This window comes from Anomaloglossus baeobatrachus, chromosome 3 (assembly GCF_048569485.1).
Source record: "Anomaloglossus baeobatrachus isolate aAnoBae1 chromosome 3, aAnoBae1.hap1, whole genome shotgun sequence".
Lineage (NCBI taxonomy): Eukaryota > Metazoa > Chordata > Amphibia > Anura > Aromobatidae > Anomaloglossus > Anomaloglossus baeobatrachus.
The window spans coordinates 55,358,732-55,384,170 of NC_134355.1; the positions used below are offsets into that span (position 1 = coordinate 55,358,732).

The window sequence follows — 25,439 nt, forward strand, 5'->3', positions numbered from 1 at the left end:
TCGCACGTGCGATGTTGCAACGTGCAAAGCCGCCCTTACAAAAACAGGGAATCTGTCGTCAGAGGCCATATGCACCTCACCTATTGTCCTAGAATGAGGGGAGGAGGGTGCACGGATAAGGGATAGTTATGAAATTGTTGATTACTCTGGTGACGCTTATTTCATAAACGAATATTTCTGGGTAAGTGGTTTTACTTTAGGAACCGTATGACTTTAAAGGGGCCATTTTAGTTCTATTTTTCAGTAACAGCGCCATTCTTGTCCATAGGTCACGTCTGCTACTGCAACTTAGGGGTACTTTGCACGCTGCGACATCGCTAGCCGATTGTAGCGATGCCGAGCGCGATAGCACCCGCCCCCGTCACACATGCGATATCTTGTCATAGCTGCCGTAGCGAACATTATCGCTACGGCAGCTTCACACGCACTTACCTGCCCTGCAACGTCGCTCTGGCCGGCGACCCGCCTCCTTCCTAAGGGGGCGGGTCGTGCGGCATCACAGCGATGTCACACGGCAGGCGGCCAATAGAAGCGGAGGGGCGTAGATGAGCGGGACGTAAACATCCCGCCCACCTCCTTCCTTCCTCATTACAGGCGGGACGCAGGTAAGGAGATGTTCCTCGCTCCTGCGGCTTCATACACAGCGATATGTGCTGCCGCAGGAACGAAGAACAACATCGTACCGTCGCTGCAGCTAAATTATGTAAATGACCGACACTACACAGATCACCGATTTTCGACGCTTTTGCAATCGTTTATCGGTGCATCTAGGCTTTACACGTTGCGACGTTGTTACTGGCGCCGGATGTGCGTCACTTTCGATTTGACCCCGACAACATCGCAGTAGCGATGTCGCAACGTGCAAAGTACCTCTTACTACAATTCAGCTGCAAGATCAGAGATAATCAATCAATTAGGCCCCTTTCACACGTCCATGTTTTCAGTACGTGTGACGTCCATTTTCACATGTACCGGAGACACGGACAAACGTAGACCCATTAAAATCAATGAGTCTGCGCAGATGTACGTGTCCATGTGTTCAACACGGTGACATGTCCGTTTTTCTCCGGCAGCACTGATGTCACACGGACCTCACATTGATGTGGTGCATGTGACATCAGTGTGACAAGTACTTGAGAAAACATGTGTCTGAAATGAAATTATTTTCTATACTCCCCTGTCTCCAGAGCTGCTGTCTCTGGCTCTGCTGGTGCTTCCGGGCCCGCTCCTTATGCTCATGAATATTCACTGCACCACGGACCCCGAAGTAACAACAGCGTTGCAGACAGCAGCACTGGGGAGAGGCAAGTATAGAAGTGTGCTATCTTGATGATCCTAGCGTGCACACACGGACACACATACGCAGTTACACCATGGACCGTGCATAACCTGTGTGTGTTTTGCATGGACTTGTGAAAGAGACCTTAGCAAGTATGACCGTGATTGTGGTAGACATTATCCTCACTTCCAATCTCATACGACTACAGTATTTTAAAATGTACAAATCTGTAATAATTTAGTTTTTCCTGTTATATTTCTACCAAGCGAGTTTGTTAGCACTGGTCGGTCGTATTACTATAGCCTACACCAATTCGGTGCCATGTTTCTAAAGACTGAGCGTCGTCCTCACGATCTCGGTGTTTTATTCGGCAGGAGATCAGTTTATTTATTTATTTTATTCACTGAACCAAATAAACATTAAGTTTGTGTTTTCTCCATAATTTGCTCACGGTGTTTTGCTATTTGTTGCCAGTTGTTTAGACATTTTCAGTGTGGGCTGTAATTAACATTGCATCGGGGAGAATGCTGCCGTCTGACATTCTTGGATCCATATTCTGCCTTTATGGGGCTGCATTAAACAGAGAATATCTGTCTTTTCTATTTTGTTGTTTGTATAATTAGTTTACTGTATGGAGAGATTAAATCAGATGCATAAAAATACTGTAACATCATAGGAATGATCCTTCTGCACTGTAGAGGGTGTCCGCCTACAGAAAACGTATATGCCAGAAAATGGTACAAGACAGAGCACACGCTGATTCCGTCTGCTTCATTATAGTCAATGGCCCTGTCGGTATATGCTTTCGAAACACGTTGAAACACGTTTTGCGGGGGAGGGGGGAGTTTGTTCGGACGGATGCATCGATGGGACCAGTGAACGTAGGTGAAAACGCAATGTAAAATCGGCCTAAGGCTGGGGCCAAATAAACGTATGGCATCGGATGCGATATGCTAATGACCTATGGCTCCCACTGTGCTGCGAGTGTAAGCCGAGTGTCATTATACTGTGATCCTTTGATTGCATCACAGCTGCGGAGGAGAGGGAGGGATTAATCTCTCCATGTCCTCCATTGTCAGATGATGCGATTATCGCACTGCGCACCAGTGTCATCTAAGTGCAGTCCAATGTTTCACTCGCACCCATAAACTTGTATGGGTGCAAATGATCCGAGACTTTTTGTCACTCACAGCATGCTGTGACTGGTGTCTCACTCCGAGTAGGACTGAGCAAAAAAAAAAAGCGCAGATGGGAACGGCCTCATAGAGTAAAGGCTACTTTACACACTGCGATATCGGGCGCGATGTCGCCGTATGTGCGGCACGCCCTGTTCGTTAGCGCGATGTGTGTTCATCGCTGTGTGTCCATGTTTTTGTCGTGTGCTTACGGTCACATGTCACAATCTCTGTTATAGTCACCTTTCAAGCTATCTCGTGTCCCGATGTAATGAGGAACAATATTATCGTTGTGTAGCTGTCTCACCGCATGGATTTCCAAGTGTCATGGCGATATGGGCGTTGGTTCCCCACACAAAGTGCATCTTGATGTAGTAGAATTGTAAACTCGCTACACCCCTGCTTGCCTCGACTCATTTGTTTAATCAGCGCTATAGATTTTCATTGGTTGTTGGTAGTATAAATGTGCGCAGATGCGTGTTCATTCTTGCAGCTGTTGTCTACCCATTTGCGTTTGTCCTCGCACAACTTATTTTGGAAAACAACTGTCATCTGGACGCAACTGTCATCTGGACTTGCTTTTCTTTGCTTCAAGGTATGTGTTATCGTTTTTTTTTTAATTATTTTTTTAATGTATTTTTTAAACTCATTGTTTGTACTGATTTTGCTCCAATTTAATGTTAGCCAGACGTGTATGTGCTATAGTATTTGCTGTATATAATTTTTTAGTTTTTTTCTTTGTTTAATTTGGTCAAAATCATAGTTTGTACTGATTTTGCTCCAATTTAATGTTTGCCTGACGTGTATGTGCAAATTTTTTTTTTTTTTTTTTTTTTTTTTTAAATTTTTTTTTTCTTATTTAAATCAGTGCTTGTACTGATGTATCTCCAATTTACTGTTTTACAGATGTGTACTAATAAGGAGGAATTCCTACGTGAATTCATTGAGGTGTACCAGACGCAAACACCCTTATGGAAAATTAAATCCCCCGAGTACAGCAATAGGCAACTTAAAAAGGATGCGTACCTTAAAATGATTGCAATATATGACAAATACCATCCTAATCAAAAAGGTACCGAGGATCTGGTTAAAAGAAAAATACAGGCAATACGCACAGTTTATAAGAAAGAACTGAACAAAATAGAGGAATCCAAGCGTTCTGGTGCTGGCACTGGTGATGTCTACGTCCCAACGCTGTGGTATTTTGATTTATTAAATTTCACAAGGGACCAGGAGCTTCACAGGCCATCAACCAGTAGCCTCAATATTGGTGGTGATATTCCCCCTGATGCGAACAATGAAGTGACTATATCTGAGGTATAATTTTTAAAATTGTCCTAATTGGTTTTAAAAATTGTTTTTGGTATTTTTTATTGATGATGAAATGAATATTTGTCTACTTTCCAATATATATGTAAAAGTGTACAAATTTTGTTTAGAAAAATAGATTTGAATGACAATTTTATTTATTCATGTTAATTTTGTATTGCAGGAGCCAACAACAAGTCAGCAATCAACATCTGAACAACTAATGGAAACTCCTGCTAGCCAATTAACCAATGTTGATTTGGTTGAGGCAGGCCCATCCAATGTGTCCTACACACAAAGTTGGCAAAGGAGAAAAAAAACCATCCCTCCAAACACTACTACAGCTGTAACAAAACTGATGGGAGTGGCACAAAACATCCTAGACCAGCACAACAGACCACCCCTTTCTGGTATTGCTATGTTTGTGGATGATTAAATGCGTGAACTGACCCCAGATCAAAAATACATAGCCCAATGTTTAATCCAGGATGTCTTACGTTTGGCAAGAGCAAAAAAACTAACAGACTCATCCTATGTTGCCATTGGCGAGGTTTCTCATCCTGTTGAACCTGTTGAACCTGTTGAACCTGTTGAACCTGTTGACCCTGTTGAACCTGTTGATCCTGTTGCTCCTGTTGATGCCCCTGAAATTCCTCAAGCTGCAGCAGAGCCATCAAGACAAGCACTTCGAAAGGGTGGTGTGCGTGGCCGTAGGTCACGCATGAGTTTGGTTAACAAACGCAAAAAGAAGTAGTTGTATTGTTTTTTTATATTATTTTCGTATGTTTTTGGTGATTATTGTATTCCTTCTGTTGCCTGATATTTCGTGCATATTTGTGAAAATAACAAATGTGTAACCATTCCACAGATAATAAACCTGCCATATGAAATAATGTGTTTTTCGAATCAATTAGGCACAATTTTTGTGAAAATGGTTTAAAACTTTTATTTTAATTTAGATTTATTTATTAACTTGTCTAATTTTTTTTGCAATTTTAAAAAATATTTTTCTGGTAAAATCTTAGTTTACAAACAATTAGACATACATGGTTAACATAGAAATCTACAAAACAAACATCATTTATTTATTACGTTGATTAATATATTTAAGGATTAGGGCATCATGCGCCGCAGAGGCTTCTTTGAGTCGGTTCGCAGACACATAAACATCATATAGTGTGACTATTTCTGTAAAAAAAACAACAAAAAAAACAGTTATTGTTATATATTTTAGCGTTTGGTTAGAAAAATTAAATTAAACAATGAAAAATTGAAACATTTACCATTATGTTGTACACTCATGAAACTTACCATTACTGACAACTTGTTTTTCACGTTCATCTCCGGATGATGCGCTCATGTCCCAACCTGATCCTCTACCACCTAATTGAAACATAAGGTAATTTTGTTAGAGTATTAGCCATGTAGCAAAAGATTTTCCACTGTACTAACTTTGGAAAACCACATCAGTACCATTGTCCTCCATATTCTCTTCAGACGTTACATCAGCATCACCATGTCCTGATGATGGTGACAGAACATCATAATCAAGGCTGTCTGCTTCCTCATTTAAAATGGGTAGGCTATTTTCAGGGTTGGAATCCATGCTTGCAGACAGCTGCTGGACTACATTTTCATCAGTATTGTTGGTGGGCTGCCTTGACTCATTATTCAATGAGTTTACATCTGTTAACATTAAATAAAAACACTTTTCATTAAACCCAAACAACAACATATAATGTGATTTTTTGATCTAACAAATCACTGCAGACCGTTAATGATTTTTAAAACTGTTATGTTTTTATATTATTAATCAAAAATATAGATAATGTATGTATGAAAAAATTATCTTACCAGCTATCAATACCAGGCTACTTCGAATTTCTTCGATTCTCTCCTTATCCCTGTACTTTAAATCAGCCCATTTCTTCAGTACCTGCGTTGATGTGCGTCTGATATGAAATTTACGGAACAGGCCCCTGCATATTTTTTTCACAACACTCCTTTTATGCCCCATAGGACGTGGATATGTCTTTGCACATATATAGTCCAGTGCATCCATCCTTTTCACCAAGTATTGGACCTCCCCTTGGCCCCAGACCTTTGAACGTTTGTTGGTTGCCATTTTCCCTTTCAGTTTCGCTTTAGATCAGCAGGTACACAGTGTGGCGTGTCACATGGTCATTTAGACGTTTGTACGTCATGACGTTTCTTTATTTATATGTGAACAAACTGAACATTGTATGTCGCCGTAATGTACATTAGTAATACTTATGTGCTCATTTTTTTATGCGCAAATGGTTTTTTTTGTTTTTATCACTTTGTTTTTTGTGTTTATTAAAGAATTATCTTTGAATTATATTTTAGTTATGGAAAAGTGCCGTTTTTTTTTTAAATCATAATGTTTTATGTCATGTTTAAAACATACATATTAGTAAATTTAAATAATCAATCGAGAAAAATGATTGACAGAATGCTTGTACTGCTTAATTGTTTAGTTATCTTTTTTTGATAATTTGTAAAAGAAAAATTTTGCCCAAATAAATATTTTGTTTACAATCATACATTATTTTGTAATGATTAAACATGTTATCACAATAAACTTCAAAAAACTATATTCACAATGTTGTATTAAGTTACATCAAACAATTTACTTTAATAACACAATAAACATTTTTCAACTCAAAATCAGAATCTTTCCACACTTAAGGCAATTTTAGTAAAAAAAAAAAAAAAACCAAAAAAAAATTATGACTTACATTATTTAAACACAACCATGCAATCTCATGTTTAAAGAGCACCTAAACTCATGAATTAATTATAAACATGCTGCCATGACACAGCCCCTGGGCCATTAAAAAAATTACAATAATTAGCTCTGTTTTCCATTGCATCCATCATACTACGTGACAGGGGTGGCTGTGGCAAAAGATTATCCAGTGGGTTACCTTGCTGACGCCATGCCCCCAGCTCAACAACACCATTACTTGGATTTTCTACATCAACAAAGCCAGGTGGAACATATTCAAGACCATCTCTTTTTCTGAGAAAATTATGCAAATAACAGCATGCAAGCACAACATTGTCAATGGATTCAAGTTTTAAGTTGATTGGCATGGAAAAGATATGAAATCTACTGCTTAATATGCCAAAAGCATTCTCGACAACTCTTCTAGCTCTGCATAGACGATAATTAAAAATGCGTCTTTCAACATTCAAGCCTGTAAGTGGATATGGCCGTAACAAATTACGTAGTAATGGAAAGGCCTCGTCCGCCAAAAAAACAAAATTTAACTTTCCAATGGTATTTTGGTTTGTGGGTAATTGGAGTTGATTTTGTTTGAGCCGTAATGCAAACTCCGTATGTTCAAATACCCCACCATCAGAAACTCGGCCATTCATGCCGATATCAATGTACAGAAAATCATAAGTTGCGTTGACAACCGCCATAAGGATAATGCTGTGGTAGCCCTTGTAGTTGTAATAATATGAGCCAGAATTATGTGGCTGCATTATCCTTATGTGTTTGCCGTCAATAGCGCCACCACAATTAGGGAATTGCCATAATAGGTTGAATGTATTAGCAATTTTGTCCCAATCAGTAGGACTATTTGGCAAATGCATGTAGTCATGTAAAGCATGTGCTATTGCCAAACATGTCTCTGGAATTAATGAGCTAAGTAGAGAGCGGGACACTGCTGATGAATACTGAAGGTCAGTCAAACTGCGTCCTGTAGCCAAGAATCGAAGAGTCACCCCCAAACGCTCGTCTACAGGTACTGCCTGACGCATTACTGTATTATTGCGCTGGATATAAGGGCGGACTTTCTCTAAAAGGTATGAGAACGAGCTTTCCGACATGCGTAAGTAGTTTCGAAAGTCATGTGGGTTATGCTCTTGTAGGTCTCTTACAAGGTGCATGTGAGTATAGCGTTGTCTCTCTAGTAGCCATTTGCGTGCCCAAATTCTTCTTTTTCTTGTTCGGCATCGCATGTCATGATCCTCGGCAAGTGCAAGGGCTCCTCCGGCTACAAGCATGGCAGCTATTACGGCATTTTCCGGCTCACTACGCATATTTAGCCTGTATAACAGAGAATAATATAGTATTTGTTGTGGTATTTTCTAATAAAAACTTTTTGGGATAATAATAGCAAAATTTTATTTGGATCGCACAATAAAACCCCTTAACAAATATGATTATTATTCTTATTGGTCACAGTAATGTTTGACGTCTTTTAACCGTTACACTTTGGATGCCAGCAATCTTGATTAACATACAATTATGGATAATATAATATATCTAACTGTAATGTATTAAAGAAACACAAATACAGTCATGATATTGGCTAGTTAATAAATTAAGATAAACCCCATTTAATTCTACAACAATATTTAAATGTTATAATACAAAGGAAGACATAAATCCTATAAAAAAGGCCAAATATACAACAATTATAGTAAGAAAAAAAAAAAAATAATTAAAAAAAAAAAAACTCACATGCGAAGTTTATCTCACAGACGAATGACGCCTAACTAAACGCCGGACACGGAGGCAGCAGGACACGTCCAAAACCGACGAAATGAACCTAGGAAATGAACCCACCAAATGGATAAACGCTAAAAGGATGTTAGCGTATTACATATATTATGGTCCAATCATGGAGCAGATGCGTTAGCAAATAGGAAACAAGTAGGCGTATTGAACATTTAAACCACCATACACGCCCGTATCGATGATGACGCAAGAGGCAACAATTTTTAAAGTCGCTTTAGTAGTGTCACACGTAACGTTAAGTATGTTGAAAGGAACGAGCAACGATAGTTACAAAGAAATTACAACGATTTTTGGGAATTAGGACCCGTGTAGCCGATTAGCGATAAATCACGCTTTTGCGACGATTTTACATCGCTGAACGCTGTTACACAAAGCTATATCGCTAACGATTGCGGAAGTGCGTCACCAAAACCGTGACCCCAACGACAAAATTCCGGCGATATCGCAGTGTGTAAAGCCCGCTTAAGGCTATGTGCGCACTTTGCTTTTTACCTGCTTTTTACCTGCTTTTTCAACTGCAGCGTTTAATGCCAAAATGGTTGTGTTCTGCTTTTCAAGCAAAGTCTATGGGAATTTGGGTTTCTTGTCCGCACTTTGCAGTTCAAACTGCAGCCTTTTTGTTGCAGAACTTTGGTCAAAAACTCAGCTTTGCAGTGCAAAACCCAAATGGCAAAAACAATTGTCATGTTTTTGTTTTTGCCATTTGGGTTTTGCCCTGCAAAGCTGAGTTTTTGACCAAAGTTCTACAACAAAAAGGCTGCAGTTTGAACTGCAAAGTGCGGACAAGAAACCCAAATTCCCATAGACTGTTTGAAAAGCAGAACACAACCATTTTGGCATTAAACGCTGCAGTTGAAAAAGCAGGTAAAAAGCAGGTAAAAAGCAAAGTGCGCACATAGCCTAACATTGGTTTGAATGGAACGCGATTTTTTTTTTTTTTTAATCGCATTCCACTCACCTGATTTTACTCGCTGTGTGTCCTAGGCCTAATAGAAACATGGGTACCACTTCTGCATTTTTCCCCACTCCTGGTTTTGCCTTACTTCTTTTCTGCAGGTACCTGCGTTTTTGCCATAGGTAATGGATAAAAACCGCAAGGACCAACCCGCGGAAAAAATGCACCGAAACCGCATGTGGATTTCGGGTGCGTTTTTGGTGTGTTTTTTGATGTGGGTGCAGAATTCTGCCAGAGGGTGCGGATTTTTCTTAAGAAAAACTAATTTCCCAGTGCGCACAGACCCAAATACTCAACGTGTGTATGTGGTCTTACAGATACTGAGGTAAAATACCCACCAAATACTCAACGTGTGAACGTGGCCTTATGTTGGAATCACACTTGCAAGTGAAAAATCAGTCCGATTCTACTGCTAGAAAGTTGGACGATTTCTGTTCACATTTCATCAGTGTGCAATCAGTTTTTACACTCAGCAGCTGCTATTCATGTAATGTTATGTACAGGAGCATATACAGTGTTTTTTCTGCTACATGCGTGAAATGTATTGAGAAAAACGGATGTCACTAGGATGATGTATGTGCCATCCGTGTGATATCCTTTTTTTTTTTTTTACGCACCCATAGACTTGCATTGAAGAGACTCGCGTGAGAAACTCACCAAAACGCAGCATGCTGCAATTTTTTTTTCTCAGTCCGATTTGGACTGAGAAAAAAATAGCAGATGGGAGCTGCCTCATTGATTAACATGGGTCCGAGTGCAATGCGAGATTTTCTCGCATTGCACTCGTGCGAGTTAATCGCAAGTGTGAAGCCGGCCTTACAGATACTAAGGTAAAAAAACTCACCAAATACTCAGCGTGTGCATGTGGCTACAGGGCATAAAAATCTGCACATGTTCTCGCCACAGTAGGCCATTTGCACATGTTGAATATTTGGTGAACTTTTTACCTAACACAGGCACCACTTCTGTATTTTTTAACCCCAGTCCTGGTTTTGTCTTATAAATACTAAGGTAAGAATCCCACCAAATATGCAACGTGTGTACGTGCCCTAATGTGGCCAAGAAATGTGCAAATTTTTATGCTCTGTAGCTGTGTACACACGTTGAGTATTTGGTGAGTTTTTTAATCTCAGTATTTGTAAGCTGAAACCAGGAGTGGGTACATAATACAGGAGTGGTGGCCATGTTTCTATTAAAATTTTCCTCTGATTGTTCAACTCCTGGTTTTGGCTACAAATACTGAGGTAAAAACCTCACCAAATACTCAGCGTGTGCACAGGGCCTTACAGATACTGAGGTAAGAAACTCACCAAATACTCAGCGTGTGCACAGGGCCTTACAGATACTGAGGTAAGAAACTCACCAAATACTCAGCGTGTGCACGTGGCCTTACAGATACTGAGGTAAGAAACTCACCAAATACTCAGCGTGTGCACATGGCTACACAGCATAAACATTTGCACATTTCTTGGCCACATAGGGCCACGTGCACACGTTGAGTATTTAGGAACACAACCATTTTCGCAATAAAGAATTTATCCAACATTTTTTAATATTTTTGAAAAACAGCTGCAAATATTACTAGAAAAAAAAAAAAGGAAACTATGCTTTACTTTCTCCTCCAGATCCAGCACTAATGCTCTGGTGATTTTCCATGTCATTGTTTAACATCTACTGGCATGTTACCGCTATATGCACAGATTGGCTGCAGTGGTCAGGCTGTTTGCTTGTAGTCTGTACCAGGCTTATCAGGACAGGCAACAGTTCCCCAGGGCGGAAGAAAACTCGGACTTATTAGGGAAGTGGAATTTGAACATGATAATTTGACATTCATCATTTGCATTTCTTTTAGCTAGCTTCCTTTTTTTTGTCTTGAAGTTTATTTTGCTCCAAATTCTTCACAATGGCACACTTGGTTCATGAATTTTTGTACAAAGTTAAAAATGGTCTTTTTTTTCTGTCTCAAACTGTTTTTGGTACTTTAGGAGGAATGGTGGTTTAAAAACACCTACTTAAAAACACATCGGGTGGAACTGTAGTAAAGCTGTACTAAATTTGGTTACTTTTTAAAAAATCGCACATAAAGAATCAGCCGAAAAGATCTGGAATTGCTAAAATCCACAAATCTGTAATTACTAAAATCCGCAAAGAATCAAGCAAAAACATCTGTAATTGTTAAAATCTGCAAAGAATCAGGCAAACCATCTATAATTGCTAAAACCCACAAACAATCGGACAAAAACATCTGTTATTGCTAAAATCCGCAAAGAATCGAGCAAAAACATCTGTCATTGCTAAGATCCGCAAAGAATCAGTCAAAACCATCTGTGATTGCTAAAATTCACAAAGAATCAGTCAAAACCATCTGTAATTGCTAAAATTCACAAAGAATCAGGCAAAAATATCTGGAATTGCTAAAATCCACAAAGAATAGGGCAAAACCATCTGTAATTGCTAAAATTCGCAAAAAAACAGTCAAAACCATCTGGAATTTCTAAAATCCGCAAAGAATCAGACAAAACATCTGTAATTGCTAAAATCCAGAAAGAATCAGGCAAAAACATCTGTAATTGCTAAAATCCACAAAGAATCAGGCAAAAACATCTGTAATTGCTAAAATTCGCAAAGAATCAGGCAAAAACATCTGTAATTGTTAAAATCCACAAAGAATCAGTCAAAGCCATCTGGAATTTCTAAAATCCGCAAAGAATCAGACAAAACATCTGTAATTGCTAAAATCCAGAATGAATCAGGCAAAACCATCTGGAATTTCTAAAATCCGCAAAGAATCAGTCAAACATCTGTAATTGCTAAAATCCACAATCAGTCAAAACCATCTGTAATTGCTAAAATTCACAAAGAATCAGGCAAAACCATCTGGAATTTCTAAAATCCGCAAAGAATCAGTCAAAAACATCTGTATTTGCTAAAATCCAGAATGAATCAGGCAAAACCATCTGGGATTTCTAAAATCCGCAAAGAATCAATCAAAAACATCTGTATTTGCTAAAATCCAGAAAGAATCAGGCAAAACCATCTGGAATTTCTAAAATCCGCAAAGAATCAGTCAAAAACATCTGTATTTGCTAAAATCCAGAATGAATCAGGCAAAACCATCTGGAATTTCCAAAATCCGCAAAGAATCAGACAAAACATCTGTAATTGCTAAAATCCACAATCAGTCAAAACCATCTGTAATTGCTAAAAGTCACAAAGAATCAGGCAAAACCATCTGGAATTTCTAAAATCCGCAAAGAATCAGTCAAAAACATCTGTATTTGCTAAAATCCAGAATGAATCAGGCAAAACCATCTGGAATTTCCAAAATCCGCAAAGAATCAGACAAAACATCTGTAATTGCTAAAATCAAGAAAGAATCAGGCAAAAACATCTGTAATTGCTAAAATCCACAAAGAATCAGGCAAAACATCTGTAATTGCTAAAATCCACAAAGAATCAGGAAAAACCATCTGTAATTGCTAAAATCCACAAAGAATCAGGCAAAAACATCTGTAATTGCTAAAATCCACAATCAGGCAAAAACATCTGTAATTGCTAAAATTCACAATCAGTCAAAACCATCTGGAATTGCTAAAATCCGCAAAGAATCAGTCAAAAACATCTGTAATTGCTAAAATCCACAATCAGGCAAAACCATCTGGAATTGCTAAAACCCGCAAAGAATCAGTCAAACATCTGTAATTGCTAAAATGCGCCCACAAAGCAGGGGGAAAAAAAACAACCAAACAAAAAAAACTAGACAAAGACGTATAAAAATAGACTTAAAAAATGGTGCAAATAGAATAATGAATTGGGTGCAAACAAACAAAAATCAAAAATACAAAACTAGATAAAAATTAAAAAAAAAACAAAAAAAAAACTGGTGCAAAGGTAATGGTGAATTGGTGCCGTAGTGACTTTTTAAACAGACATTTTTTTTTTAAAGATTTTCTTTTCTATTTTTTTAACAATACAGCAGTTTTTTTTAAAAGATTTTTTGTCGTCTATCCATAGCTCATAAACCATTAGGTATACAGCATATTTTTAAAAATACTTTTGCAGCTGAAAGGAAGGACTATTTAACGTAACTTTGGTAAATTATAATGTTCTTATCTCTTTTGCTTTTATTTTTTTTTATTTATTTATTTTTTTTACCAAAGTACCTATTTTCTAGGATATATTTTTACTCGCTTGTTTTTGTGGGACCAAATCAATATGTACCGACCATAAAGGCAGAAATAAAACACAATCTCATTTTTAATATTAATTTGATGGAAAAGCGTTTTGTCAGTCTTTCTTTTTTTCTGCGAAACCTTATTTATTATACTGAAATTGTAATCTATTTTGAAACCGGTATGTTTCCTGCTTCTAAGCCATTAGTCAAATCATTTTTTTTTTGCTCGAATTGTATTATTTAAGCTTCAACTGTAATGCAAATTTTACCAGGGAATTAGGCGACAATATTTATTATTATTATTGGTGTCAATTGAGTCGTATTGGCAGGTTTCATTTTGTGCATTTTTTTTGTGTGTGCGCGCTTTTGCTGCAATTTTACAAACATGTCACAAGGAAACTGGGAAAATTGTTTTGCTTTAATAATGTAAGTGAAAGAATCCAGTGGGATGTTTAGCATAGCGAAATGTCAGAGTGAATGTGTAGTTTCTGATTAATACTGTGAATCTTGAAACCGTTCCAAATGGCTGCCATTGTGCGCCGTAATACCGTGTGTTGTGCCCCTCTAAATGCCATGGTTTTCAGCAGGCTTTCTCTTTTTATAAAGGGTTATGAGATTAGCAGGGAATCACTTTGAGACATTAATAATGCAACATGTACAATAACAAGGAGTATTTGTGAAAAAAATTGGACTACCTAATTTGCCTTTGGCTGCAGCTACCAACTTTCCCCCAAGCTTTGTATTAGATTTTGTTCTCTTTTTTTCACACAGAGATGTATATCAGGCTCATATTTTTGGGTTGACATTTTAAAACAATCACTTTTACTTTACGTGAGATATTATTTGTCTTTGTCGCTGGCTTCCATTCTTCCATTGCTTATGTAATGAAACTTGTTTGTTTTTTGTTCTTTTTTGTTGCTGTGTTTTTGTGTTATTTTTGAATGTACTGTATTTGTGAATACTGTTTTTTTTATACATTATTAAAACAGTATTCTCTGTGTGAGAGCCCATCCACCATCAGCATTTGCCAACTGTAATTGTTTTTTGTTTGTTTTTTTTATTGGGTCTCTGCTTTCTTTGATGAAGACTGCTTCTCTATTCTTTAACTTGTTTTTAGCTACTTGGACATTATGTTTGGTTTTTCTTTTTTGTTGTGTTTTTTTTGTGTTATTTTTTAATTTACTGTATTTGTGAATACTGTTTGTCTACAATATAAAAACATTATTCTCTGTGTGAGAGCCCATCCGCCATCAGCATTTGCCAACTGTAATTGTTTTGTGTTTTTTTTTTTTATTGGGTCTCTGCTTTCTTTAATGAAGACTGCTTCTCTTGTTTTTAGCTACTTGGACATTGTTTGTTTTTTCTTTTTTTGTTGTATTTTTTTGTGTTATTTTTTAATTTACTGTATTTGTGAATACTGTTTGTCTACAATATAAAAACAGTATTCTCTGTGTGAGAGCCCATCTGCCATCAGCACTTGCCAACTGTTTGAGGTCTGGTATGTGCGGGTCTTTTTGTTTTTTTTTTTATTGGGTCTCTGCTTTCTTTGATGAAGACTGCTTCTCTATTCTTTAACTTGTTTTTAGCTACTTGGACATTGTTTGTTTTTTGTTCTTTTTTGTTGTGTTTTTTTTTGTGTTATTTTTTAATTTACTGTATTTGTGAATACTGTTTTTATACAGTATAAAAACATTATTCTCTGTGTGAGAGCCCATCCGCCATCAGCACTTGCTAACTGTAATTGTTTGAGGTCTGGTAAGTGCGTTTTTTTGTTTTTTTATTGGTTCTTTGCTTTCTTTTAAGGTGTCTCCTTTCTTTGATGAAGACTCCTGATGTATTCTTTATCTTTTTTTTTAGCTGCTTGGACATTTCCTTATGGAACAGCAACTAGGGCTTATTTTTGGAGTAGGGCTTATATTTTAAGCATACTCAAAAAAAAGCCCCCCAAATCCTACTAGGGCCTGTTTACTTGAAAATAAGATGTGCCCCAGTAGTATTTTTGGGGCTTTTTTGAGTATGCTTAACCCATTCACGACCGGACGATTTTTCGCTTTCCATTTTTTTTCCGCCATTCTTTTGAGAGATGTATCTATTTTATTTTTCATTTAATATGGTCATGTGAGCGCTCATTTTTTTGCGGAATGTGCTGTACTTTTAAATGAAACCATACATTTTACCATATAGTGTACTGGAAAACGGCAAAAAAATTCCAAATGCGGAAAAATTGCAAAAAAAGTGCGATAGCGCTATTGTTTTTGAGATATTTTATTCACTCTGTTCACTACATGGTAAAACTGATGTGTGGGTGTGATGCCTCAGGTCAGTGGGAGTTCGTAGACACCAAACATGTTTGATTTATTTTTATATAAGGGGTTAAAAAAATCAGAAGTTTGTCCGAAAAAAGTGGCGCATGTTTTACGCCATATTCCGTGACCCGTAACGTTCTCATTTTTCGAGATCTATGACTCAGTGACGACTTATTTTTCGCGTCTCGAGCTGACGGTTTTAATGGTACAATTTTTGCGCAGGTGCTACGTTTTGATCGCCTGTTATTGCATTTTGCGCAAAATGTGTGGCGACCAAAAAATGTAATTTTGGCGTTTGAAATTTTTTTGCCGCTATGCCGTTTACTGATCAGATTAATTGATTTTATATTTTGATAGATCGGGCGTTTCTGAATGCGGCAATACCAATGTGTGTATATTTTTTATTTTTTTAACCCTTTAATTTTCAGTGGGGCGAAAGGGGGGGGTGATTTGAACTTTTAGGTTTTTTTTAATTTTTTTAATTTTTTAAAACTTTTCTTTTTTTATTTTACTAGTCCCCGTAGGGGGCTATATGGATCAACAATCCGATTGCTCTGCCATATCTGCTGATCACAGCATCACAGCTGTAAACAGCAGATGTGCTCATTTTCTGCCTCATCCAGCTTTGGGCTGAGTGAAACCGAAAGTAATTCATGTGAGCTACACATCACGTGACTTCCAGTATCGGCCGGTGAGTAAATGTTTTCCGCCGATGCCGTTATAATGGCGCTGTCACATATTGACAGCGCCATTTAAGGCTAAGAATGCACTTTGCATTTCCACCTGCGTTTCAGGTGTTTTTTAGGTCCGTTTTGAGAAGCACCTTTTTCATGCCAAAAGGCATGCGTTTTGATTTTCCAGCAAAGTCCATGGAAAATGGTGATTTTCAGACCGCACTTTGCTTTTCTAAATGCTGCGTTTAATTTGCATATTTTGTGGCATGTTAGTTGTTTTTGCCATTTTGGCTGCGTTCTACACCCATTGAAATCAATGAGTTGTAGAAAATCGCTGCCAAAATGTGAAGCAGTGCGCTTGCATTGCATTATTATTGCGAGCCACATGTTATTTTTTAACATAACAAAGGCACTTCTTTCGTCTCTCTCTCTGTCAGTCGGTCTCTCTCTCTCTATGTCTCTATCTCTCTCTCTGTCCATGTCTGTCTCTCCCTCTCTCATACTCACCGATCCACGATCACCGGCGCGGCGCTGCACAGCGTTCATACTGTGGCGGCTTCTTCTCTTTTGAAAATGCCGGCCGCTCATTAATCCATCACGTACAGTCAGGGCCAGAAATATTTGGACAGTGACACAAGTTTTGTTATTTTAGCTGTTTACAAAAACATGTTCAGAAATACAATTATATATAATATGGGCTGAAAGTGCACACTCCCAGCTGCAATATGAGAGTTTTCACATCCAAATCGGAGAAAGGGTTTAGGAATCATAGCTCTGTAATGCATAGCCTCCTCTTTTTCAAGGGACCAAAAGTAATTGGACAAGGGACTCTAAGGGCTGCAATTAACTCTGAAGGCGTCTCCCTCGTTAACCTGTAATCAATGAAGTAGTAAAAGGTCTGGGGTTGATTACAGGTGTGTGGTTTTGCATTTGGAAGCTGTTGCTGTGACCAGACAACATGCGGTCTAAGGAACTCTCAACTGAGGTGAAGCAGAACATCCTGAGGCTGAAAAAAAAGAAAAAATCCATCAGAGAGATAGCAGACATGCTTGGAGTAGCAAAATCAACAGTCGGGTACATTCTGAGAAAAAAGGAATTGACTGGTGAGCTTGGGAACTCAAAAAGGCCTTGGCGTCCACGGATGACAACAGTGGTGGATGATCGCCGCATACTTTCTTTGGTGAAGAAGAACCCGTTCACAACATCAACTGAAGTCCAGAACACTCTCAGTGAAGTAGGTGTATCTGTCTCTAAGTCAACAGTAAAGAGAAGACTCCATGAAAGTAAATACAAAGGGTTCACATCTAGATGCAAACCATTCATCAATTCCAAAAATAGACAGGCCAGAGTTAAATTTGCTGAAAAACACCTCATGAAGCCAGCTCAGTTCTGGAAAAGTATTCTATGGACAGATGAGACAAAGATCAACCTGTACCAGAATGATGGGAAGAAAAAAGTTTGGAGAAGAAAGGGAACGGCACATGATCCAAGGCACACCACATCCTCTGTAAAACATGGTGGAGGCAACGTGATGGCATGGGCATGCATGGCTTTCAATGGCACTGGGTCACTTGTGTTTATTGATGACATAACAGCAGACAAGAGTAGCCAGATGAATTCTGAAGTGTACCGGGATATACTTTCAGCCCAGATTCAGCCAAATGCCGCAAAGTTGATCGGACGGCGCTTCATAGTACAGATGGACAATGACCCCAAGCATACAGCCAAAGCTACCCAGGAGTTCATGAGTGCAAAAAAGTGGAACATTCTGCAATGGCCAAGTCAATCACCAGATCTTAACCCAATTGAGCATGCATTTCACTTGCTCAAATCCAGACTTAAGACGGAAAGACCCATAAACAAGTAAGACCTGAAGGCTACGGCTGTAAAGGCCTGGCAAAGCATTAAGAAGGAGGAAACCCAGCGTTTGGTGATGTCCATGGGTTCCAGACTTAAGGCAGTGATTGCCTCCAAAGGATTCGCAACAAAATATTGAAAATAAAAATATTTTGTTTGGGTTTGGTTTATTTGTCCAATTACTTTTGACCTCCTAAAATGTGGAGTGTTTGTAAAGAAATGTGTACAATTCCTACAATTTCTATCAGATATTTTTGTTCAAACCTTCAAATTAAACGTTACAATCTGCACTTGAATTCTGTTGTAGAGGTTTCATTTCAAATCCAATGTGGTGGCATGCAGAGCCCAACTCGCGAAAATTGTGTCACTGTCCAAATATTTCTGGACCTAACTGTATTCCCTGCTTTCCCCGCCCACCGGCGCCTATGATTGGTTGCAGTCAGACACGCGCCCACGCTGAGTGACAGCTGTCTCACTGCAACCAATCACAGCCGTCGGTGGGCGTGTCTATATCGAGCAGTAAAATAAATAAATAAATAAATGAAAAAAAACGACGTGCAGTCCCCCCCATTTGGATACCAGCCAGGGTAAAGCCACACGGCTGAAGGCTGGTATTCTCAGGATGGGAAGCTCCACGTTATGAGGAGCTCCCCAGCCTCACAATATCAGCCAGCAGCCGCCCGGAATTGCCGCATGCATTAGATGCGACAGTCCCGGGACTTTACCGGCTCATCCCGAATTGCCCTGGTGTGGTGGCAAATGGGGTAATAAGGAATTAATGGCAGCAGCCCATAGCTGCCACTTCGGGGCACTTTGCACACTACGACATCGAAAGCCGATGCTTGCGATGCCGAGCACGATAGTCCCTCCCTTACTAAGGGGGCGGGTCGTGCGGCGTCACAGCGACGTCACACGGCAGGCGGCCAATAGAAGTGAAGGGGCTGAGATGAGCGGGACGTAAACATCCCGCCCACCTCCTTCCTTCCGCATAGCTGACGTGTTCCGCAGGACACAGGTAGGAGATGTTCCTCGCTCCGTCGGCTTCACACACAGCGATGTGTGCTGCCGCAGGAACGAGGAACAACATCGTAACATCGGTCATTTCCAAATTATGGAAATGACAGACGCTACACCGATGATACAATTACGACGATTTTGTGCTTGTTAATCGTATCAAAAAGGCTTTACACACTACGATATCGCCTGCGACGCCAGATGTGCGTCACTTTCAATTTGACCCCACCGACATCGCACCTGCGATGTCGTAGTGTGCAAAGTGCCCCTAAGTCGTAGGTTAATCATGGCAGGCGTCTCCCCGAGATACCTTCCATGATGAACCTGTAAGTTAAAGTAAATAAACACACACATCCAAAAAATCATTTATTTGTAATGAAAGACAAAAAAACACCCTCTTTCACCACTTTATTAACCCCTCAGAAACACCTCCAGGTCCGACGTAATCCACGCAAGGTCCCCCGAAGCTTCCAGCTCTGCTACATCGGAAGCTGACAGGAGCGGCAGTAGAACACCGCCGCTCCTGTAAGCTCCATGCAGCAACTGAAGTGAGTCTCACGATCAGCTGTGCTGTCACTGAGGTTACTCGCGGCCACCGCTCTCCGGTAGGGGACTGCAGCTGTGGCCGCGAGTAACATGAGTGAAAGCACAGCTGATCGCGCGGCTCACTGCAGTCACTCAGGGGATTTGCGATCACTGGTGAGTCCTTCACGTGTGACTGCAAATCAAGCCGCGGCACACGCACAGAGCCGCGCGATCACAATGAAGTCGGGTGAAGTTCATCTGAGTTCATTCTAATCGCGCGGCATTGTCCGCAGCCAGCCATGACAGTGACAGTGCGGTCCCACTCGGCTCTGCTGCAAGTCTATGGGGATGCTGCAGAGCCGAGTGGGTGCGTTCTGTGAAAAATGTGCGTTCTGGATGCTTTTCCCATTCAGTCTATGGCAGATAAAGCATCCAGAATGCATGAATTCTCACCAGGAATGTCCGCACTTTGCGTTCTGCCGAATGCGTTTCAGAACGCAGTTTTTTCGGCTGCGTTCTGAGACGCACACGAAGTGACTTACACGCTGCAGAATAGAACGCAAAGTGCGGTCTTAGCCTAAGGGGTTAAATGGCACAAGCAGATAACAATTCTGCTCGTGCCTTGCAGGCACACATCTCAGCTGTGAAAATCAGCTGAGATGTGCACCGCTTGCTGCATGCTGCCAGCGGCAGACCGTGGGCAGTAACACTATGACCGCTTGGACGTAATATTACTTCCCGCGGTCGTTAAAGGGTTAAAATATAAACCTACTCCAAAAATAAGCCCTAGTTGCTGTTCCATAAGGAAGTGTTCAAGCAGCTAAAAAAAAGTTAAAGAGTACAGCAGGACACTTCATCAAAGAAAGCAGAAACCCCTAAAGAAAGCAGAGACCCAATAATAATAAAAAAAATAACACTCACCAGACACCATCCAATTATAGTTGGCAAGTGTCGATGGTGGATGGACTCTCACACAGAGATCTGCGTCACTGTTAGGTCCCCCGCTTTTCCAGCTGCATTGCACCTCAGCTCTCACAAACAGATCAGGTACCAGTATCACTCCGCCCGAGTAATTCTGCTCCCAATCACCAGGGGGAGCCAACCGCTGTAGAACACAGGGGACCTGACAGCGATTCAGATTTTTATGTGAGAGCCCATTCACTTGCCTACTCTAATTGTTTGGGGTCTGGTAAGTGCAATTCTTTTAGTGGGTGTTTGCTTTCTTTTGGGGGTAAACTTAAGGGGGCTTTACGCGCTACGACACTGCTAATGCGAACTCGTTGGGGTCACGGAATTGGTGACGCACATCCGGCCGCATTAGCGATGCCGTTGTGTGTGACACCTATGAGCGATTTTGCATCGTTGCAAAAACGTGCTAAATCGCTCATCGGTGACATGGGGGTCCATTCTCAAAAATCGTTACTGCAGCAGTAACAAAGTTGTTCCTCGTTCCTGCGGCAGCACACATCGCTCCGTGTGACACCGCAGGTACAAGAAAGCTCTCCTTACCTGCCTCCCGGCCGCTATGCGGAAGGAGGAAGGTGGACGGGATGCTACGTCTCGCTCATCTCCGCCCCTCCGCTTCTATTGGGCGGCGGTTCAGTGACGCAGCTGTGACGTCGCTGTGACGCTGAACGAACCGCCCCCTTAGAAAGGAGGCGGTGCGCCGGTCACAGCGACGTCGCTAGGCAGGTAAGTAGTGTGATAGGTCTGGGCGATGTTGTGCGGCACGGGCAGCGATTTGCCCGTGTCGCACAACAGATGGGGGCGGGTACCCACACTAGCGATATCGGGACTGATATCGCAGCGTGTAAAGTAGCCTTTAGCAGTACATAGAGAATAATAAATGTAAGCAGGTAATTAATACCTTTGTAAATATGGTCTGTACTCCGCACTATAGGACTGGTTCTGCATTATGACAATAGCAGATCAGATAAGAACATGTGCATCTGAGCCAGTAATAGGAGTAACACAAAATGTTGATGTTCCAGAATGTGATGACATGATAAGATTTGAACAACTGTTGATTTATTTTTTTTTAATTCCAGAATAAATGGGGATTGTTCTTCATGGGAAAATATAAGACATCCCCTAAAAATAAGCCCTAGTGCATCTTTTGGAGCAAAAAATATTATAAGACCCTGTCTTATTTTTAAAGACACACGGTACTTGTGCATAATCAGATTGCACAAAGGGTATTTTATATTGCATTTAGATCAGACTTGTCTTTGAGAAGACACTGGCTCTCATCCATAAGACCCAACGCTGTACGGAGACTTATTTCCAAGGCAATGTTCTATGGGACAATATTTGGAAAGTAGCTCTCTGCTCTATGACACTGAAAAACAATTCACATCCTTAATAGACTTTATGGGAATTGTTGGCCAAAAAGTCTATGACCGACATTCTGCAGTAAAGACCTTCACATGAAATAATTTGGCTCAGTCGATATTTCGTATTAATGCTTTTGTGACATAGAGACCTTCAGGATTAAGTTTAAAGGGGTTGTCATGTTACAAGGGATGCTTATCTGTCTGATTAGAGCACGTGGACATCATACAGAATGGGTCCCTGCTTGGAAAAAGTGGCTGCTCAGCATGAACATTGGGTGCCATGTAATACCATGTTACCCCTGCAGCCCTTTAGATGAGAATTGACGCTCACAACTTTCCAGTTCAGAGCCATGGTCTGAAGAAGGGGTTAAATCTAGATCATCTAGATGAGTTTTCTTCTCGGTACCGTCACACTTTAGCGACGATCCAGCAATCCCACCAGCGAACAGACCTGGTCAGGATTGCTGGTGCGTCGCTACATGGTCGCTGGTGAGCTGTCAATCAGGCAGATCAAACCAGCGACCAGTGATCAGCCACCAGCCAGCAGCGACGCGTGGAAGCGATGCTGCGCTTGGTAACTAAGATAAATATTGGGTAACAAAGCGCTTGGTTACCCGATATTTACCTTGGTTACCAGCGCACACCGCTTAGCGCTGGCTCCCTGCACTTCTAGCTAGAGTACACATTGGGTTAATAAGCAAACCGCTTTGCTTATTTACCCGATGTGTACTCTGGCTACGTGTGCAGGGAGCCAGCACTGGCAGCCTGAGAGCGGCGTACGCTAGTAACCAAGGTAAATATCGGGTAACCAAGCAAAGCACTTCGCTTGGTTACCCGATATTTACCTTGGTTACAGCTTATCGCAGGCTGTCAGACGCCGGCTCCTGCTCCCTGCACATTCAGATCGTTGCTCTCTCGCTGTCAAACACAGCGATGTGTGCTTCCCAGCGGGAGAGCAACGTCCAAAAAATGAACCAGAGCTGTGTGTAACGAGCAGCGATCTCACAGCAGGGGCCAGATCGCTGCTCAGTGTCACACACAGCGAGAACGCTAATGATGTCACTGGTGCGTCACAAAAACCTTGACTCAGCAGCGATCTCGCTATGTGAGAAGTACCCCTAAAGGTTCTTCTACACCTCAGACTCAAACTTGGCCAAACCTACTACTATCGGCGTGATCATCCAACAGTTTATTTCATATGATGTCAGGGAAGATAAGGGTCAGGCAGATTGAAATTTAACACCTAACCTCTTTGTTTTTCAGGAGATAAGATGCTGTCAGAGTTGTCTGACAGAGGCTTTCTCCACTCTCCCTATTGACGTGATATTGATGGGCTATATGGATCAGTTGGGGTTCATTACCCGGTACCCTCTCCGATTATCCATTAGCAGCTCCTACAGTGGCCAGATGTACACATGGAACAGCACAGCTCTGTCCATCCCTACTGGCCACTTTTGGGTACTGCAACTCTGCTTCTTTTTTTTAAACATATTTTATTTGATGTCAGCAAGCACATATCATCAACAAGAGAACATGTTGTTACATTCCATAAAATGTCTCCGGATCGTACAATGCTTCTGTTACATCATTTTCTTTTTCATTGTCACAACAATTTCATCTCCATAGAATTATCTTAACAATAATTTACTCTAACAGTAGTGATGAGCAAGCAAGCACTACCATGCTCGGATGCTTAGTACTCGTTAAGAGCAGTTGGATGCTCAGATGAACATGACTCGTGTACGGAGTATAATGGAATTCAGTGGGAAAGCAAGCATTTTTCCAGATCTTTCGGAAAAATACTCGAGCTCCCCTTTGACTCCATTATACTCAGTACTCAAATCAAGCCCATTTGAGCATACAACCACTCGTTATGAGTACCGAGCATGGTAGTGCATGGTAGTGCCCGCTCATCACTAGTTATGATTACCGAGCACCCGAGCATCATAGTGCCCGCTCATCACTAATTACGAGCACCGAGCAACCGAGCATGGTAGTGCCCACTCATCACTAGTTACGAGGCCCGAGCAGCCGAGCATGGTAGTGCCCACTCATCACTAGTTACGAGGATCAAGCATGGTAGTGCTCAATCATCACCAGTTACTAGGACCAAGCACCTGAGCATGGTTGTGCCCACTCATCACTAGTTACGAGGATCAAGCATGGTAGTGCTCGCTCATCACTAAATATAAGAACCGAGAATGGTAGTGCCCTCTCATCACTAGTTACGAGGACCAAGCACCCGAGCATGGTAGTGCTCGCTCATCACTAGTTACGATTACTGAGCACCCGAGCATAGTAGTGCTCACTCATCACTAGTTACGAGGACCGAACATGGTAGTGCTCGCTCATCACTAGTTACGAGTACCGAGCACCCGAGCATGGTAGTGCCCACTCATCACTAGTTACAAGGACCAAGCATCCGAGCAATGGTAGTGCCCGCTCATCTCTAATTACGAATACCGAGCACCCGAGCATGGTAGTGCCCACTTATCACTAGTTACGAGGATCAAGCATGATAGTGCTCGCTCATCACTGGTTATGTTTACCGAGCACCCGAGCATGGTAGTGCCTGCTCATCACTAAATACGAGTACCGAGCAACCGAGCATGGTAGTACCCTCTCATCACTAGTTACGAGGACCGGGCACGCGAGCATGGTAGTGCTCGCTCATCACTAGTTACGAGGACCGAGCATGGTAGTGCCCGCTCATCACTAGTTACGTACCATGCATAGGAGCATGGTAGTGCTCGCTCATTACTAGTTACATACTGTGCATCTGAGCATGATAGTGCTCGCTCATCACTAATTACGAGTTTCGAGCACCCGAGCCTGGTAGTGCCCACTCATCACTAGTTATGAGTACTGAGCACCCGAGCATGGTAGTGCCCGCTCATCACTAGTTATGAGTACTGAGCACCAGAGCATGATAGTGCTCGCTCATCACTAGTTACGATTACCGAGCACCTGAGCATAGTAGTGCCCGCTCATCACTAGTTACGAGGACCGAACATGGTAGTGCTCGCTCATCACTTGTTACATACCGTGCATCTGAGCATGGTAGTGCTCGCTAATCACTAGTTACGTATCATGCATCTGAGCATGGTAGTGCCCGCTCATCACTAGTTACGAGGACTGGGCACCCGAGCATGGTAGTGCCCGCTCATCACTAGTTACGAGGACTGAGCATGGTAGTGCTCGCTCATCACTAGTTACGAGGACTGAGCATGGTAGTGCTCGCTCATTACTAGTTACGTACCATGCATAGGAACATGGTAGTGCTC

The 25,439-nt window shown here is 41.0% G+C and overlaps 2 protein-coding genes across 2 annotated transcripts in view; both read left to right on the forward strand.

Moving 5' to 3' along the window:
* Window positions 1–25,439, forward strand: part of CAMKMT (calmodulin-lysine N-methyltransferase) — a 654,168-nt gene that overhangs the window by 112,030 nt on the left and 516,699 nt on the right. The window lies entirely within an intron of this gene.
* LOC142294950 (uncharacterized) lies at window positions 3,341–4,513 on the forward strand. The gene is made up of 2 exons (XM_075338022.1): window positions 3,341–3,771; window positions 3,947–4,513. Exons 1-2 carry the CDS (start codon window positions 3,361–3,363, stop codon window positions 4,196–4,198), a joined length of 663 nt encoding a protein of 220 aa, XP_075194137.1. The 5' UTR covers window positions 3,341–3,360; the 3' UTR covers window positions 4,199–4,513.

Coding starts and splice junctions, on each gene's coding strand:
- LOC142294950 (XM_075338022.1), top strand. CDS start 3,361: ATGTGTACTAATAAGGAGGAATTCCTACGTGAATTCATTGAGGTGTAC. Junction 3,772..3,946: donor ATGAAGTGACTATATCTGAG/GTATAATTTTTA, acceptor TTTGTATTGCAG/GAGCCAACAACAAGTCAGCA.